A 20,144-nucleotide genomic window follows, 5' to 3' on the forward strand; every position below is an offset into this window, starting at 1 on the left:
CACCCTTGTACAGATTGATCAGTTTTTATCACAGGTAGAATGCAAAATGTTTCAAAACAAGCATTTCAGTCAAATGTAATTTATGCAATATTTCAAACACTATAATCCATGGGAGAAAATCAGCCCTTCGAGCAGTTTAAAATCAGCCAAATTCCATGCAAAAAATGCGAATTTGCCAACCCTGCATCCAACACAAGTTGGAGGAATTAGATGTAACTGATCATGGGTCAAGACAAGAGTAAGGAGAGATGACTGACAAATCATGCTGGAGGATTTGCTGCTTAGCAGATAATGTGCTCATATCTGATCTTGTAAGATGCTCCCTTTATACAGAGTGCGTGTGATCACGAAATTGAAAGTGAAAGTGAACAGCCACTCATTCAAAAGAGATTTAAATACTCTGCATACTATAGCGGTTCCCTGATGCGCAAAAATTATAATTAATACGAGAATGACTGCGTGAGCAGGTGGTAATGGCCCGAAATTCAGCGTGAGCGGGATAAAAAAAAACAGTCCCGCACAGGGCTTTAATACAAAAATGCACACAATGAATGGGGACAGTACAAAGCAAAAGCCGAATCCCGGACATTTTGGGCAATTCAGAAATCCCAATCGGATTTTTTTTTTTTTTAGAAAAAGACTAATGACTATCCTGGAATGTTTTCCTCAAAAACCTTAATTTCCTTTCAACTGAAGAAAGAAAGACATGAACATCTTGGATGACATGGGGTTAAGTAAATTATCAGGAAAATTTTATTATGGAAATGAAGTAAAGTAATCCTTAAACATCTAGTCTGCTTTCAGTGAAGAAAAATAACGCAAAATCTATTAAACTACGCTGAGAATACTGAAGTTTCACTGGCCACATAATCAAGCCAAAATACTTAATAAATGAACATCCAAGGGGCGGGACACATTTAGACGGGCGTTCAATTTGTTCTGCAAAGCTTTTGTTCCAAATTCGTTCTGCAGGCACAACAAGGCCATCAGTCACCCTGCTCTCCAGTTCCCTGCATCGGTCATTAAAAACTCTGCCAACCACAAAGTAATACCAGGAAAACTCAAGAGTGTTTTCTAACTCTCAGGAGTGTCTCAAGTTTTCTGTCAGATATCGGACAAGTGAAATCCGGTGTTTAACAGTTGTGCCATAACTCAGTGTGGCGATGTGATTGTGACCGGAATGATACCCCGAGGCTATTCCACAGTGAAAGTGTCGCCCACTGTCCAGTGCTCTTGAGCGGAGGAGAGAGTGGGTGTTGGGTAAAGGGCCCCCTGAGAGGCAGGGATTAAGGGCAGTATTAACAAGCCTGGTGCTCTGTGCCACCGCGACCCAAGCCATTCCTGCAGAGGCCAGCATTCTGCATATAGTGCAAACACCGGCAAAGCCAGGAATGAGTTTCAGAGTGGCTAAAGAGGCAATATATCGTAATACAAAACTAGTCGCTTGTAAAAGAGCAATAATCCCTCTGCTATTTTCCCCCGAGTGCCTCCGGATTTAATAAAGTTTGTCTAATGGATAAAATATGTCTCTTTTCGTTTCCGACACAGTAAACATATTGAAAAACAGCCTGTGGTACAGCAATACCTGACCGGTAAACACGCATTAGCCTTTTTCAGGTGCCATGATGTCTTAAAGCACAGTTGCCTTTTTCAAGCCAAACAGACTCTATTGAAGTGTCATTTAAATAACAATCAAAAGTCTAGTCTTCTATATCCGTCAGCTTAGATACAGGCCAGTTTGAGCCACTGGCTTTTGAAGTTATCCGAGTAGTACTCAATGCATTTTATTGATGCCACCCCCTTCTCCAGCGCACAAAGCCCATCTAGACCCCGTAGTCTGTTGAAGCTGATCAGTCATGCAGACTGGTTCAACTAACAAGGCTTGATTTCCTCCAAAAAGGCCTTGAACAAAGCGCCTTTAGCCCCCCATCATCTCGGCGGTCCTGAGAGTTGTCTCAACTTTAATTATAGCTCTGATGGGCGTAGTGCAGGAGACGTGGGGGCCCTCGTACCGACCGGCCCCATGGACGCATCTTCTATGGGAACCCCGGTTAATTGCGGCCGCCGAACTCTGACGGAGGAAAGGAGCGAAGGAGGGGGCTGCTGTTCCTAGACCTTCGAAATCCCTTTTGTAAAAGCTAATGTGGCAGAAAAGACCCTTGCAGCGGAGTCTCTCTCTGCCGATTTAATCCCTGTGTGTGGAGTGAGCTCCTCAATAAAGGGCTCAGTGGCCCGGTGCTTCCGAGGATTTCCTAATTGCCCATTCTGCAGACAGATTAAAACGGCCTCGGCCAGCACCTACTAGCACTTAGAAAGGGAGACTGGAAGGGATCAAACCGGGATGAGCCTGACACTCTTTCGAGGGCATCAAACGTGTCCACCGCTCAGGTCTTGAAGCTGAAGTTTCAGATCTCAAGAGGTTACCGAAAGATCGACCCTCGAACTCCTTTCGGTTTGAAAGACCTCTCACCTTTCCATTCCTCTGGAAGTTTAGATCACTCAGCACACCGTGAGTCACTGCTCGACTCTTGGTCTCCCTCCAGGCAGGCAGTTCAGTGCCCTGAAATTTCCCCCCATATCGAGGCGAGGCCCCAAATGCTCTTTCTTTTTAGACCATCAAATGCAGGCCCACCGAGATCACATCTTGAAAAGTCCTTAGCGTTAGGCGTGGTTATGAACCATGCTAATGACCCATGAAATTCCCTCTTTCCTCGACCCAAGCAGAAGCAGCAGCATAAGGCAGTGGCTTTTCAAAAGCGCTAAGTGCGCCACTGCCTAGTGAGCAAACGGTTACTTTGACCACTGGCTACAGGTTTTGGAAAAAAGTGTCCTGTGACCTTTACATGAGGTAAAAAGACATTTTCCCAGAGTGCTTGGTAATGTACTAAACTATGTGTATTTTTTTGCATGCTAGCTTTCGTGAATTGACCTGGATAGCATTCGGGAAAGGCAAATGTCATACTCCCGGTGTGTCCGAATGGAAAGCTCTCTACTGGAGAGGAACCGGTTAATCCCGCTGACCGTGATGTGTTGACATGCAGAGCCGCTGAAGACCATCAGCCAGACATGTGGAACAGACGAAGGACAAAGAGATGAGCTAATGATGCAAGGAAGCAGAAAAGAGAGCAGGAGAGATGCCATCAACATACATTGCTCTTCCAAAATCTAGTTAGCATTTTAAGGCATCCCAGGCTGCCGCTTTTTTTGACAGGCTCTGAGACAGAATTGCGTGTATTCATCACCGGAATGCAATGCCATGAGCTCAGTGAAATTAATCTAAGATCGCTTCTTTAGGAGGATAAACTATAATATTCAATCATTCAATATTGAAAAGAGAAGAAAAGTTTTAAATCATACCTATTGTATTTAAAACACTATATAAGCAATCATTCAAAAACGTTTGGGGTAATTACGAATTTGTGTTTTGGAAGGAAATTAACTTTCATTCAACAAGGATGCATTAAATTGGTCAGAAATGACAATAAAAAGTTCGGCATTTCTATTTCAGAGAAATGCTGTTTTTCTAAACATTAGCCATAAACATAAAAAAAAAAGTGAAGGTTTCCACAAAAATGTTTCTTTAGCAGCAAATCTGCATATTAGAATGATTTTTGAAGGATCATGTGACACCGAAGACTGCAGTAATGATGCTGAAAATAAATTACAAGAATAAATTACATTTTAAAATATGTTCAAAGTTTAACATTATTGTTTCAAAATATTACTCTTTTACTGTATTTTAGACCAAATACAGTCTCGGTGAGCATAAGAGACTTCTTTCAAAACATTTTAAAAATCTTACTGACTTCAAACTTATGAAAGGTTACTCAATTTATCGCTATCAGTCGATATTGGGTATTTAATTTTGCATGCACATTTTTACATTTATAGTACATTTGCCTTCATCTAACACTCACTTAATGTTTATCTTTAAAAACACTAATAATTTAATCACACTGTTAAATGTAAACTTGATCTTGAATTTCAAAAAATAAATATTCATTTTTAAAAGGTATTTTTTATTTATTTGACAAAATAGCATCGAATTGTAATATCCGCCATTCACGTGAAATTATTATTGCACCGACAAAAATTTTAATATTGGTGCATGCCTTTTTTATACTATTATACTAATTTATTCAACATTTGTGAGCGCTCTGTATCTGCGTATCGTATATAGATTATAGTTCTTCTTGCATCTCCGATTTTTCCATGTGGAAGAGCATTTTCCGTTAAGACGCAGTTACTTACGTAGGTCGTATGCAGCAAGGCAGCTCACTAGGTTTAGAAATAGAGCTATCAGTGTTGACAATATTCTTCCACACACACACAATGAAACAGCACATCTGCGTGACCCAAAAATAAGACATTAGGAACTGACAGCAATATAGACAGATTATGTGTCTCACTGATGTGTTTGGTTTAGATTTTTTCTTCCACCGGAGGGTTAATGGTGATGGAATAAGAGGTTAATGACACTGAATCTCCTGTGATTGTTGCCATTGTCACTGAACTCCAAACATCTGGAAGAAAAAGGATAGAAATGGATCGTTCATTTGACCTTGTGACTGCCCTCAGCGTTGAGGAGAATTCTCCATCATAATTAACTATCTGGGTCAAACTACAGATGAGGAAAGGTTACGTTCAGAAGTTTAGTACGTTTCCCTGCAAATGTAATGAAGAACGGAATAAACCAACCCCGATATTTTTCTGTATCACTAATTACCCAAAATGATACATTTGCATGGAACAAAAATCTAAAATGAAATAATACACCAATACTGCAATAACACAATAACAATATTTTGCATACTTGTGCTATTCAGCACAGTTTGGCAGTTTAGGCTTTGAGTTGATGCTTTAGAGAGGAAAAAACATGAATGAAAATGCAAAGCATTGATTACGGAATTACGACTCAATATTTTACAGAAGACATTTCAGTTTACACAACCATTTAGATACTGAAGAAAAGCCCGGAGGGAAAAATCAGCATGGTTTACAAATGAAGTCAGCAATATTAATAAAAATAAATTCATTAAATTAAATGGTTATTTTCTAGCTCAACAACAGTATAACATTTTCATTTTCTGGATGATTTATTTTGAATTTAAATGCATTTCATTCATTTTATATGTAATTAATAGATAGTTGCTTATTCAATTATTCTTATTCTGCTTGAAATCGATTAAATTTCATGTATATGTCAATTTATTTTATTAGTAATACCTCCACTGACATAAAATGCAATGCATCTGTCTTTTTGCACTGAATTATCATTTTAATATTGCTATTTAGGTAACAGGGGCTGGCACTGTACCGAAACCAAAAATTTGGTATAAAGCCAGCACTACTACACAATTACAATAATGCGTCCATAAAATCAATATCAATTCAGTAATTGAGCATCCAGGTGGCTTGATATTCAAAATTTGTTGGAAAAGTCACAAAGAGAATCAAGGAGCGCCCTACCATAAAAACAGCCGCTTTGATGAATTCCAGCTTGCCCCGTTAAGTGCCCTTTACCTGTCAGACGTTTGATTTAGAGATGCGCTCTGCAAGATGTGGATCAGGGATGTTTTAGTACTAAAAAGTGAATAGTTCCCACGTGGTGGCTGGAAAAATATAATAAAATACAATACTAAAAAATGGTTACGCAGCGCTTATGTAGCCAAAAAAGCACAGTGTACTTTTATAGTGTAAAAAAAAAAAAAAAAAAAATCAAACATTACTTTCACAAATCCATCAAATGCTACATAATCATCAGCAGAGTGATGAAAATAGCGTAGCCATTATTCATAATTACATAAGATTTGTGACAATGGTTGATCAGAACAAATAACTGTTTCATATTTTAATAATAATAATAATAAAAACCCTTTGCGAAATTTATCCAATACTGATGAGTTTTTGGCTACATGTTTCATGAATGCATTTCATTCCAGACTTCAAAAAAAAAAAAAAAAAATAAAAAAAAAATCACACAAAAATTAATTTCCAACAATGATCTTTCTTTATCAGCAGACATGCAGTTTCTTTCCTCCCCCATGAGATGTGGCTGAGGAGCCGAGGAATTCTGTAGGAACCTCAAAGCCCTCTGGAGGAGTTTGGCTTCTCAAGGCAAAATCCTTGGATTAAAAACACATCCCTCTTGGGATTTTCTCTCTGTTTGGCCTTGAACAGACCAAAGTCCTGCGAGTCGTCATCAACCCTTGTCACACAGAACATGATGCATGCGATAATCATAACCAGAACATCATGTGAGCGGAGAACGGCGCTTAGAAACTGTCTCGTTCACTAAGACAAGTCCAAACACACCCGGTAAACATTCACGTCATCAAAGCACATCAAAACTTTCAAAGAACATATTCGGTTAAATTAAAAACTAATATACTGTTGTTTACGGTATGTTAAAACTGAAACTATCATCACTAAACAGAATACATTTCCAGAAAATAACAACTGTTTTCAAACAAGTTACCCTTGTCTCTGATTTGTCGGAATAACATATAACTCCGCCCCTGAACTCACCCATTGGTTAAGCCGCTGTTGCTATGCCAGGCTGGTCGAAACTCACAAACAAACAGAATTTGTTTTAATAGCGCCTCAGAGACGCTATGTGAATGTAAGTGTAAATGCCTTACTAGCATATTAAAATGAATACTATTTAACCTTCAAAAAACAAACACTATACGTGGGGCCAAATGTTTGTCGACAACAATAACGTGTGGTGTGTCAAAAGTACCTTTGTTTTGGACTACAATTGGACGCTGGAACGGCACAGTGAAGAGAGTCTATAGGCCTAATCCTGTTAGCATAGCACCTGAGTTGAAATGGCTAATCCTGTTTAAACTCACAACACAGCCCAGGTAATCTTCCTGTGTCCCGATCAGCAGCTGGCTCGTTCGCAGCGCTAAAGGTGAGACATCAATCCGTGATCACACCTGCGCCGGGCTTAGCCAAATAGCGTAGTGTATATGGCGTGGAAATGTGCAAGGTAAGTACTTCTCAAGCTTTTGTATGAGGTTGTCAGTGGGGTTTTGTGTGACGCTTATTTTCAGCACTGAACATACTGACCTACTGAAGCCGAATTCACTATTTATTTCGAGTGGTGTATAAAAAAAAAATATGACTAAAACACAATTGTCCGCATACTACAGCCTTGGGCCCCACATTCCTACAGATGCAACAAAACAGCACTTGAAATGCTTTATCAATTGCACTTCAACACTTTTAATATTTAGCAACACTACTCACAGATTTTCTAGGACAATTTTTTTTTTCTTAAAAAAAAAAAAAACATTCCTTACATTAAAACGCATGGGCCAAGGGTCTCATAGCTTCACCGCAGGCTTGCGAGAATTTGATTTTTTGCTTGCCTGTCACAGTAACCTACATTTGGAGGCAGCTGAGGCATTTTTGAGGCCGTTTCGGGCATACGCGGTGCCGCCCGCACACAGCTCAATCATCATACCCATCATGCACCATGAACAGTGTGCACCGCACACACTCTCTCTGTACTTTTCTGTGTCTCTTTGCTTTTCACAAACAAGCTGGGAAAACAGATCCTCACTGTAACATACAGGTGTAACAAACATACGTGTTGGAAGGGAAAGTTTATTTTATTTTATTAGCGTATTAGTGTATGCGTCGCGTAATTTGGATCTGTAGATGTTGCAAGTCAAATAATATTTTTGTGCACAATATTTTTTTCACAACAGCTGCTTTTACCACAAGGTCCATTTTATCCTAAAAAGCGAAACTTTAGGGTGTACGCCTGTGCCGAAATTAATAAAAATAAACCTACTGTAAAAAATATTCACTGGTGTAAAAAGCGTAATCTCCATTATAACTTGTAAACGTCGGGTTGGCAAATAAGCTTGCGCACTAACGCTAACTTTATTTCATAGTTTTGTCATTAATGATCGATTCCTTCTGCAGATCTCCACCACAGTCTCTCTCACACAACCCTGTCATCAGAGGACTAAAATGCCACTGTTTTTTCAGTCAGAGGCGTGACTGGCTTTGTGCTGGGGGCGAAAAAGGGGCTCTGAAACCGACCTGCTTGTCCACTCCTGCGCCTGACCGAGACTAAGAAAACAACAGTTTGTCACTAAAAGCAACTTCTGAAATTGTTCTGCTTCTTGAACTTTCTCTCCAAACGCACTATGCAACATTTTAAAAGCATCTACAATTAGATGTTATGTTTTCATTAGTTTATGTTGTCCATTGAGCTGCATTTCTGAACTTAAATGCATAAACATAAAAAAATACCACCATAAAACGGTAAATATAATCTACATTGGAATGTCTAAAATATGACTTGCTCTTATAATCAAATCAGTCGATCATAAATTGCACCAACAAAAAGAATTAAACCTGATGTGGATTCAGTAATACCATAATATCTCCATAAATCTATATACTCAGCAACACATACAATTATTGAACATCACTGTAGACAGCCGCCTACATTTGACAGTAAACAATATGCAGTGTTAATGTATGTCTAATTATAATAGCAATGTTAATTGTGTGAAATAAAAGATTCAGATTTACTATTGCGCAGGATGATTTTTCCCTCTTATGATTCCTGAAATCCCGAAGTCTATGCTGAAAACAAAACTAAACAAAATCAGAAACTAAAAAACAAACTAAACAAAGAAAAAAAAACGAACTAAATTAAAACGATACGAAACAAAAATAAAAAATTGGATTTTACACGACCATACTGTTTATTTAACGTTTATCTTATTTTATAGCAAAAACACAACTGCAAAGTATCACCAAAAATGGTAAATTCAGCTTCAAGTACATACTGAGCAGGATCTGTCTATGCAAAGTATAGCTACAGCACGTCTAAGCCAGCAGACGTAGGCCGAGTTCATCAAACCGCATGGTTTGCCGTCCATGGACAGCATGCATGAGGTGATACAGTCATGCATTTCAAAAACTGTCCCACTAACCCCGGCAGTGGGCATGCAGCAGGTATTCAGAGTAAAGATCTGCTTTTTTTCCCTTATGGATTGGTCCCAAACCTTAGTCCCTGCTCTGCCAACACCTCCTGCATAACAGGGATTTTCTCTGGTTCTGCAAGAATGACAGGTTTGACGTATCTGCAGTTCAAGAGAGAAAACTCCCAGATGACTAAGAAGGCAATGTTCCACTTCTCACATGCTCTCCTATTCTTTTCCTTTAGAAATGTCGAGTTATTTGAAGGTCAAGCCCTACCGAGATGTGCGAGCAGCTCCTCCTTCTCGCTTGAAGACAGAACCATGTGTTCAGTGGCTTTACACCCACGTTGGTGAAAAGAGACATTTGCAAAGTGAAAACAGGTGAATCAACTGAACACATCAGCACTAATTCGGCTACAGGGAGATTGCGTCACATGCAGACAAGACTAAATAAAATGTTTTTTCAAAACAGATATGTCACCTGGGTGACTGCAGGATCGAATTAATTACTCATGCAACTTTTAAACAGTTGAGACATACCGAGTTTTGCCAAAATCCATGTAGTTATACAATTTACAATTTAATGATATTCATCGTTCAGTAAAAGATTTGAGTAATTTTTTACCCGCTGACCCAGATAAAAAAAAAAACTGTGCTTTATTTTTACCCACTAATTTTGTGCTTAATATACTAAAAAAATATTTTTTAGTACGTCTTAAGATAATCTTAAGTGTACTAAACTGTGCTATATATGAACTAAAATATGCTTTTAACATACCATCTCTCTATTTAAAAAATGTAGTATTTAGTTACCACTTGTAGTACACTTGAGGCATCATACACTAGTACACTCGAGTGTACTACAAGTGGGAACTAAATACATTTTTTAATGCAGAGATAGTGTTAAAAACACATTTTAGCTCATGGTGTCTCAAAATAGCACATTTAAGTACACTTAGATGTTCTTAAGATTATCTAAAGAAGTACTGTAGAATCATTTTTAGTATATAATGTACTAAATATTAAGCGCGTGAAAATAGAGCACTTTCAGTACATTATGGAAGTGCACTTTTTTCACCTAGTGAATAATAAATAACCAAATAACAATATATATTTAGAATATATATTTTCCGCTTTTACGTCAAACGTCCTACGTGAAACTTTTTAGAATTAAAATAACGTTAAAAACCATTAAATCGCTATTCATAATTGTAAATATTAATCTGGATTTGAATGAGATCTGCATTATTTTAAGTATTTCAAAGTAAATATTTTATACATTTCTTTTCATTTTGCTCTAAATATAAATGTAATGTTTTATTGTACCTCTAGTAAAAAACTAATAGATTTAAAATGCATTTATTTTATATTTAGTGTAGTTCATATCGCTCTAGCCTTACTTATATAAAAATTGTAATTAAACTTTATTTGGAGTACTACTTGTGCACAATGCACATTTCTTAATATTAAGCCTAAATGTGTTTTAATGTCGCTATTGATGAGGATTGTATGATCTTTAAATAATATTGGTCTTTAAATGCAAGATATTTAAAGTGTACCTAAGTATATCTTTGGTCGGACTTCAGCACTACTTCTGCACAAGTGAATTAAGTACAAAATGAGTTGTTCCAATTAAATATACCAGTTTAGAATACTAAAAATACCATTGCAGGATGTTTTTATTAAGTACATAATATGTAAATGTATTTGTAGCATACTTGAAATACATGTATTTTAAATTCATTTTAGGATATTTATTTTTCACTATGGACAGCATATGCATTTCACAAATCTATTTTGTTACTGTCATTTTGCCAGCGATTGCTGTCATAATGTTACTTATCAATGCGGCAAAATGAGACAATTATTTTAATCTATCATTCAAATAAAAAAAACACATCTGAAAAACAAATAATAATGCACAGAATATTAGAAAAGTTTTCTAACCGGCACTGCTCTATTCAGACTGTGTACATCTGACACCTAATGCCCTCAAAAACATTTCGAAACTTCAAATGATCTCATCCCTGAGAGCGATTAAGAAATATGATCTCAGGAGCATGTTGATTTAAAGTCTATTTTGAACCTGAAAATCTGTTAGAAACTCAATCGAAAACAGCAGCATACTCAATCTGTAAAGCTTTCAAACGGTGCCCTGAATAGTCCACATAATGACACGACAATCAAAGTGCAATTCTAACTTTCAAAATACTTGTTTTATTAGACTATTTTAAGGCCCTATAATCATTTAGAAGTAAAATTAGTTGTGTATAAAATTCCCAGTTCGACACTGGCCAAATTTATTTTTATTTTTTTTTACAGAGAATGTATGGGACTGTTACATATTTTTCATAATTCTCTTTCTGCTACTATATAATGCGTATAGCACATGATTTTAATTTCCAGCTACAGTACCGATGATTAAAGTCAGGCTTTTTAAGCATTCTAAAATATAAACCTCCTGTACAAACGGGCTTTGTACAAACCTTTTCACAAATTAGGATTGAGACATAAAATCGCCCTCAATTTTTTTTAGCAGAGAGCTGAGTGTATTTCCAAATAAAACTCACTCGAGGAGAGAAATGAGGAGTTTGTGGATGGACATAATGAGCCGACTTTATGTGGGTCAACAGAACTAAACTACACTTCCAGACGAATTAAAATAGCGGTGTTTGTTTAATGAGCACATTAAACAATGTGATGTTTGGCATCTTAAAAATAACTTGGAAAAAAAAAAAAAACAGTAATTACCTAGCGTGAATGACATATACATTTTTTTTATATAAAAGCAATAAATTATTTTTTATTAAAAATAAATAAATAAAAAGCTAATTTGCTCCACAATAGAAAAAGAGAAAGTAGTTTGATGATAAAGACAGCATCTCACTTCACTTAAAAACGCACAATCCCATTCGAGGGAGAGCTTCCCGGCACTCTGTGCCTCATAAATACTGTAGACTAAATGAGAAAGGCCTTGGTCCTGAGAGAGAGGAGCGTCCCGAGCTAACTTGACCGAGAACTCAATGGCACCTGGACAAAAGCACAACAAGAAGACATTTAACAAACACCCAGTCTTCAGATTTGATATTTAAACCTGCTTCGAAATCATCCGTTTTCTCTCCGTCGGGAGAAAGATCCACCCGTGAACGAGCACCTACCTCAAATCAAGTTTGAGCTCCCTGGATGCACGTGACTGCCAATGTGCTATGTGAATGTGGGTCAGGCATTAAAATTTATGAGTAATACAGAAGGCAGGGTGACGTTGTGATTGGGGCTGTTGCCGGGTATAAAAACAGACGAAAATAAACCGTCACACAAAGAGGTGAGGACGCAGGGGTGATAAGGTGCCTTGTAAGGTCCTGCGAATGAATTCTGGTTTGTGTCGGCCGCACGAAAGCGTGAAAACGAACTGTCATGGCGCCTGTACAGAAAGCATTTTGGCTGCTTGCAGTACTGCGTACTGACTAAACTGAGTGATTCAAAACTTTTTTAAAAGCAGATTAAAGAAAAAACCTCAAACCCCTAAAAAACAAACGTATAACACTACCAAGTGTTTTGCAGCAACGGAAACGACTCCAGATTTACAGCTTTAAGACAAAAAAACAAACACGCTTTAATAAACACCAACTTTGAATTTACTCTTTACTGTCTGGTTGTGCACAAAAGTGTTTTGATAGAAAGTGCAAATACTCTGAGCCGTCATTTTGTCGCAGGATGGGGGGCAGGACAGTGCAGATAATGGCGGAGAGGGTTATGTTACTCCTGCAATACAAATTTAGAGAAGCACAACCGTTTCCCACCATTCAGTGACTGACACAGCGGGACAGTTTATTTCAACCTGTGGTAATGCAACTTTGATTATCCGTACAAAGACAAACTACTCCGATGAACCAACGCAACTTTGAACTTAGATTACTGATTACAAAATTTCTTTCATACGCCCGTTTTTTGTTTAATCTTTAATTGCGTTATTATGCAATATGGCGTTGGATCATTTACATTATTCACTGTGAGGCGAGGGCTCCGTTCCCTTTACGGTCCACGTATTTAGAGAGAAAAAAGGTTTCATCAAACATCCTGTCATTGATAATCATTAGCAGATGAATCTGAAGTCCAGCTGTAAACAGAATGGAAGCATTATAGCTATAACAACCGCTGACCTGAAGACCTCAGTAACTGAATTTCTCCCTACAGTTCCCTAACAGAAGTAGCCTGTAATCTCATAGAAACCAAGCAGGATGCGTGACTGCGTGCGCCCATCTTAAAAGATGCACTGTTGTTTTAGCAAGTGGACACAGCTGACCACCATTCCCACTGTAATCTGATTTCCAAACTAACGAATTCACTGCGCCCGGAGCGCTGTCAGTTTAAGTGCTTTCCCTCACTGTAGTAACGGCGTATTAATGGACGAGGGTCGTTGGGGGAAAAAACAATGATTATATTTATACACTTTAATGGATGAGTTAATTTGATTAAGCCGCCAAACAAAACGGCGATCTCATGCTAAAGTTGCAATAAGTCACGGGATGGATTGGCGATTCGCCGGTCGGAATGGGTTTTCTCTCAGAGTGTTTTGCTACAAAGAGGCAAAATTGTTCCCTCGACCCGCAGGACGGCAGGTCACAGTCCTAGCAGAAGAAACACTCGGTCATGCATTGTGAAATTTGAGGTATTTCTGTGTGGATGAAAGTAGACTGTAAATTGCCACCCTCCAGCTGCCTGAAATGAATTATAAACCGGCGTACGGAAGGAACGCACAAACAAAGACGTGGAAGCTGACTGAACTCTAAGTGCTGCTTAAAACAGAAAAATCAATTAACGTCAGGCACAATAAACTGGGCACTTGGTACAAGTGTGTGTGACTTGCCATAGAAAGAAAGCAAATAGATAAAAATAATTCAGCACACTTTTTGATACAAAACTATTGTTTAAGCAACAATTTGTCAGTAAATTAAATATTTAAGTACATTTAGCACATGGACTGTTTGACACTAAACTACATAAATATTAAAACGCTACCTAAAAGGTGATAAACCCACAAAATAAGTTAGTGAATAGCAAAAAAAAACAATTCCTGATAAGTTCTCATAGTATGACTGCATTAACCCCATACTCCATTTCTTGCACCATATTCCAGAGGCAAGTGTGAGGGTTCACAAAATGGCGGACAAATCCGTAAACTGGGGCAGAACATGGTGCGATGCCACCTACAGGAGCTGAAGTTTGACACGAGCAGCCAAGGTCAAGCTTGAAGTCATTAATTTCATGCATTCTAATCACAATAGAGGTTAATGACCCTAAGAGAATAAAATCCATGTGGATCCATACAGGCATATCTGTGTCTTGCCCTCATACAGCAGTCCTCTGACACCAGACATCCCTCATAACCTTGAGGAACCAATTACACGATGACAGCAAAATAAAACCATGCAAAGAGGAAAGTTTCCCTTCAAGAAGCTTGAAGTTTCGACTGCAATTGTTTCTTATTATAATGGGAAAAAAAACATCTTGTACGGATATCATAACAGGATGTTAAAAGAGAGGCGTGCGGAAAAATCTTTATCCATCATGAAAAAAAAAATTTGTCTTTAGATAATTTTAAATAATTTAATTAAAAATATATTTTTTAATTAAAAAATTAATTTAATTAAAATAAAATTGATATTAAAATCTAAATCCCTACAGATAAGAGCGTCTGCTAAATAATCTAAACTTAACATAACTTGAAAAAAAAAAAAAAAAAATCACAAACAGCTCCGTTCTGAAACCGTCCGAAAGTGCTGCATGATGGCGTACCACTCACTTTTCACCCTAACTGCTCCTTCTAAGTCACCAGCCTCCTTGTGGACCTCACCGTAAAGCCACAAGGGTTAAACCGACACCTCCGGCCTCAACTCGCACCCAGCAGAAATGTATTTCAGTGTATTTATTTATGCTCTGATTGGGGTCATTTAGCACAAGTCATTTCAGTCTCACACTCCTAATTGAGCCACGTAACAGCCTCAAACAGTCGAGGCCTGATTCAAACCACACCAGACAGAACCGCTGGCTTTTATGGTGGCGCGCTGGAAAACCACAGATCACAATGAAGCCTGCGATCTCTAATTTCAGTTTCAAACAACCAAGCCCAAACCATAGAGCTACACTGCACATCTGCTCTGGGTTTCTGACAATCCAAACTTGGAAGATCTGATACGTGTATCTCACAGATCTACAGGCGGACCGGTAAAATCGATAGCATGGGTTAAAACACTCTGCAGCCTAATAATAGAGATGCCTTTTCCCTGAGCTCTCTCTCTCTCACACACACACAGAGGGAAGACCCATCTCAGTTTAGCTGAACAAACATTTCACTGCCCTGACATAACACAGCAGACACAAACTTACAGGTGGAAAAATAGAGAAAAAATTATTCAGACGTGTCGTAATCAGCCTTTTAATTATATGAGTCTAAGGGCGCACGGAATATGGGAACAGAAAACTTTTTTTTACCTTTGTTCTTTAGATTTGAGAATGAATTTGGCTTTTCTGGGACGTGGATAGGTCTAATATATTTATAAAATATACATATATTTTTGTAAGTTATTCTACATAATGCATAAGCCCATTAACATTTCAAAAACTAAAACTACGTTCAGTCTCTTTCTTAAAAAAAAAAAAACTTTTATACACTCAGTACCAGAAGCTTCCATTAATATAAACTTGGGGGGGGGAATCAAGGTACGCAACTAAAATTATCTCCTGATTCCTTCTAACCTCCAGTCTATTTTTTTATAAAACCATTCCATTCAAAGATACAAAAAGCGACAAACGTAAAACTCAAAAAACTTTTTATATTCTTCACAGGACTACTGATGTGACCAAACATCTGTGGATTCTTAATAATTACTCACATTGGTTAAAACTGTGGCGTGTAATGTATTAGTTTGACTGTGTGGTTACACAAAGCCCCGTCCTCTGCCAGAAACGGCCTCTGAGAGTGGTCTGATGAGGGGTGCTGGGGTGTTCGGAAAGGGGCGCTTCATCTTAGACTATTTAAACCATATGGTGATATGAAACGAAAAGTCTTCGAGTACTGATCCCACCTCGGGAACATCCATGATGAAAGAACGGAAAACAAAATAACTGACTAGATATGCATTCATTAGCATATTTTGGGTGATTATCAACCATGCAGACCAAAGGCATATAAGCATACAGCCTTCAGTAACTCATAACAGACACCAAGTGTCAAACAGTAAGCGTGCAATAAATGAGGCCATAAAGTTACAATGTACTCACAGAGAGGCTGATTTTGTGAGAAGCACTATAAGTACTTTCAAATGGGACACACAAGTTGTTTAAACAGTGCCCGGTTGAGGCCTTTTTGTGTGTGGTTTGAAATCGCCATTGTTTCGTGTGTGGAATCACACATGAAATGCTTAAAGAAAAGACTTTGAACGTCTCGGACTGAGTTAAGTGACTTTACGTAAGTTGCACCAGAACTGATCAAAATTTATTTTTGTAAAATAAAATATTTGATTTTTCAATTAATTGCATTTGACTAATTTCCAAATTATGTTTAATATATAACACAAAAAATATCTGAGCATAGCCCATTTTAGTATAATAGAATAATGTGTGACGGTAATGATATTTTTCAGTTTGTGGAGAAATGTTGAGTAAGCACAAAACACACTGCCATTAAACTTTTTAAAACTTATAAATATATTTAAAAAAAATTATCTGCATGATAATTAGTAAGAAACTTTTAAGAGAAAAACTCAATTGTTCTCTATAGATGGTAATGACAGTATTAGGATGTTGAATCTTTGACGTAAATTCCAAAAATTGATTTTTTTTTAAGATTCTTGAAGGTAAAGTCCAACGTAAAATGTGCGTTTTATTACAAAGTGGAAATTAAAATGTCTAGGTAGAAAATGAGACTAACTTAGTATATTTACATAATTTTAAACTATTTAAAATTAGGAAAAAGTCATTAAAGAGACAATAAAAAGTTACAATTGTATTTTAATCTTTAAAAATGAAATTATTGTTGTTTATAAAAGCCTTCTTTTTCGAGTGGGTCACAAAAGTTTCCCTAATTGAATCACCTATATATTTGTATAATTTTAAATGTAAAGTTTTAAAATTTAAATATGGGTATATTAAAATGCACATTTATATAAAGAGGTCAAACTAAAAAATGACCTCAAAAAGGGAACGTTTAAAATAGCTTTGACCTGATTGTAGTCTTAAAGAACTCGGGTAAAACCTGCCAGTCATGACTCTGCAATAGCAGCTAAAGCTTGACTCACACTCCCTGATGTGGTGAGGTGTTTCTTACCTGGGATTCGTGCTGTTCCAGTACACAGCATACCGGTCTGAAATGATCTTACTGTCATCCGCACACACGGTGACCCAAAACAGGAGGACGACCATGAAAAGTGTCAACTCCATCTGATATGCAATAGAGTTCTTGTCCATAATGTCAACGCAAACGGGGAGAAAATACACAAGCTCAGTTAATAAGAGATGCGTTTAAGAAGAACGATCATGTGTGGGTGAGTCTCGTTCACATGCATCACATTCTTCTGCGAAGGAATAAAAGTAAAGTCAAAGCTCAGCGAATGAACTTCTCACGGAGGATCCGTCCAGCATCTCGACCTCCATAGCTTGAGATGTTTCCATGACGATCGGGGAAAGAGAAGCGCTGCATGTCAAACTACAATACCGCTTGCTTTTCGCATCCATTCTTCCTTCCAGTGGCTTTCAAAAACTTTTCTCGGACTCGTAAAAAGTGGCCGGATAGTTACCATCCATTCAGGCGAACGCGCTTGCTCTAAAATCCTGCTGGTACTCCACACATGCGCGCGGTCCGTGCGTCTCCTCTCTCTGAAGCCACCTGAAGCGAGTCGCTCTTCTTTATCACCAGTCAGTGAGAGGAAAAAGTAGCCAACACTTCCGCGTCGAACTGCCGTGTGAAAGTTATCTCGGTTGCGGGTTCGTGGCGCGCTCACAGACGCGATGCTGAACCCCCACACGCCGCATCACGCGTAAAGTTGACGCGGTGGCGCTTTAAATGTCGCTCCAGCGAGTGAACAACTTGCTGCTCCTCACAGACCGTCGCTCGCACAAGTGTGAAATGACATTTTCTGTCTTTCCTACCTCAAGACGAGCGGTCCTGCCTCCACAGCGCGCTGTCTCTCTCTCCGCACATGTCTCGGTCTCTTCGCTGTCTGTCCTCGACTGCGGGGCGGAGCTGCTCGGCGAGAGGGACCGCCTGGACCTGCACACTCAAACTTTGGAGATATTGCTCATTAAGAAGGCCATTAAATGAAATTAAACTTAATTACAGCTCGCATTAGATAAAGAATGATAATTACGTCGCTGTGTGGGTGTGTGACATGATAAAATGTTGTTGTTTCTAAACTGAGCATTGTCATGTAAAATTGTTAGTGGATTTATGGGAAAAACAAAATGCCAGCCCTTACCAGAACTTTACGTAAAAATTCACCTTATTCTTTAACGCGGAAGTAAGTCTGTGGGTGAGACTTCCGGTTCATTAACCGCTAGCAATAAGAATAACGTGCAGTAAACGGTAAAATTTTTTGTACTACAAACCAGTGTGCTCATATTTAAGATAATACATTAAAATAATATGGTAAGACATCAGTTTGCAATATCAAGCAGCAAAACAAGCAGTTTTGTACAGCTAAAAACAGCTGGACATGGATGAGACCGGAAGTCAGACCCATAAAATTTACAAATGGCTGCAGCCACATTTTTTTAACGGGAAGAAAATGGTGGATACAATTGAAATTAGAATTATAATTCTTTGTCAATTTAATTTAAAATGTATTTTGACCAGTTTGAGCTATTAAAATCTGTTTTTATCTTAAGATATATCGATAATCTAAACTGTAATGGAAAACTAAATATATGTATAATATACATACTTATAAATATATATACAGTATAAATATAAGTAGTTGTGATGGATCATGCAGAAAATTCTAAGAATGTGATCCATACTTTTTAAATTTTTTCTTTAAAAAAAATCTAAATTACAATTATAGAATAAACAATTCTAAAAAAAAAAGTTACATTAATTCATTGCATTTTAAAGTCATTAATTACAACAATTTACAGATAACCGATGAACAGTTTAGCATTATTTACATTCATTTACATATATATATATATATATATATATATATATATATATTAATTTTATATATAATTAATTTTACCTGCACATTTTTACTTTTGTCCAGATATGTAACATATTTCAAAAGTACAGACAAAAAGAAAAATGATGTAGGATTAACTTTGAAACTATTTCCACTCTTTGAAACACTGTTTTCACAGATAGTACAAAGAAATGGCAAGTAAAAACTGATAGTGTTTATTTGATTTTTTTTTTTTTTTTTTTTTTTAAAATGTACTTCAATAATATTTTGGTTTATTTACAACTTTAAAAAACATTTTTTTTTATTTACTTGCTTGCTTACTTACTGATTTATATGAATGATATGAGCTGTTGTTCTTTTTTGGTGACCAAGCAGGACATGTTCTTGGAATAATATTACTATCAAATTAACATAGTCTTTAGCCTATCCCTAAAATTAATGACTGACCACAAATCGGAAGGAAATTGTAGGTCCAACCCAATAGCCTAAAACTAAACTCTAAGCCAAACCCTAAAAACGAGTTGTTGATAGGAATGCAGATCCAGGATGTACAAGGACGGTGAATCTACATGGTAAACTCACAGTAAGCACTCAGTCACCCATGCTAGATCATCAAATGAGAGAAGAGGGGGGGATGGTGATTGTTGCTGTGTTTAGTGTAAAACTGCTAGAGACGGATGTGCATATAAAGAGAGAGAGAAAGCGAGAGCGAGTGAGAGTCACTCCACAATGTGTGATTCAGCACTGATTAATATTTAAGCAGCAGAGTAGGCTGGGGGCTCAACGGACACATAGCAAAGAAAAATACAAATGAAAGTTTAATTCTGCTTTTAAAGATGGTACGGAGATTAATGGTGCTCATATATTAAAGATTCGGGGTTTTATGCATATATGTATGGAGCGTGGAGTGCGTAATGACTTGTGGAGTGGGTTTGTGAAATGATTATACCCTAAACAAGATACAGATGCTATAGGAGGAGACAGCAACAGGGAAGATAAATCACACTCATGCATGTCAAAA

General features: G+C 37.4%; 1 protein-coding gene across 1 annotated transcript in view; it reads right to left on the minus strand.

The window, feature by feature from the left end:
* Nucleotides 1-18,162, minus strand: part of LOC127173048 (ephrin-A2) — a 157,954-nt gene extending 139,792 nt beyond the window's left edge. The window contains exon 1 of the mRNA XM_051122669.1: nt 17,278-18,162. Within this exon, the coding sequence (XP_050978626.1) occupies nt 17,278-17,417 (140 nt within the window). The 5' untranslated portion in view covers nt 17,418-18,162. The remainder of the gene's footprint in view (nt 1-17,277) is intronic.
* Nucleotides 18,163-20,144: the final 1,982 nt, after the last annotated feature.

This window comes from Labeo rohita, chromosome 11 (genome assembly GCF_022985175.1).
Source record: "Labeo rohita strain BAU-BD-2019 chromosome 11, IGBB_LRoh.1.0, whole genome shotgun sequence".
In the NCBI taxonomy this organism is placed as follows: Eukaryota; Metazoa; Chordata; class Actinopteri; order Cypriniformes; family Cyprinidae; genus Labeo; species Labeo rohita.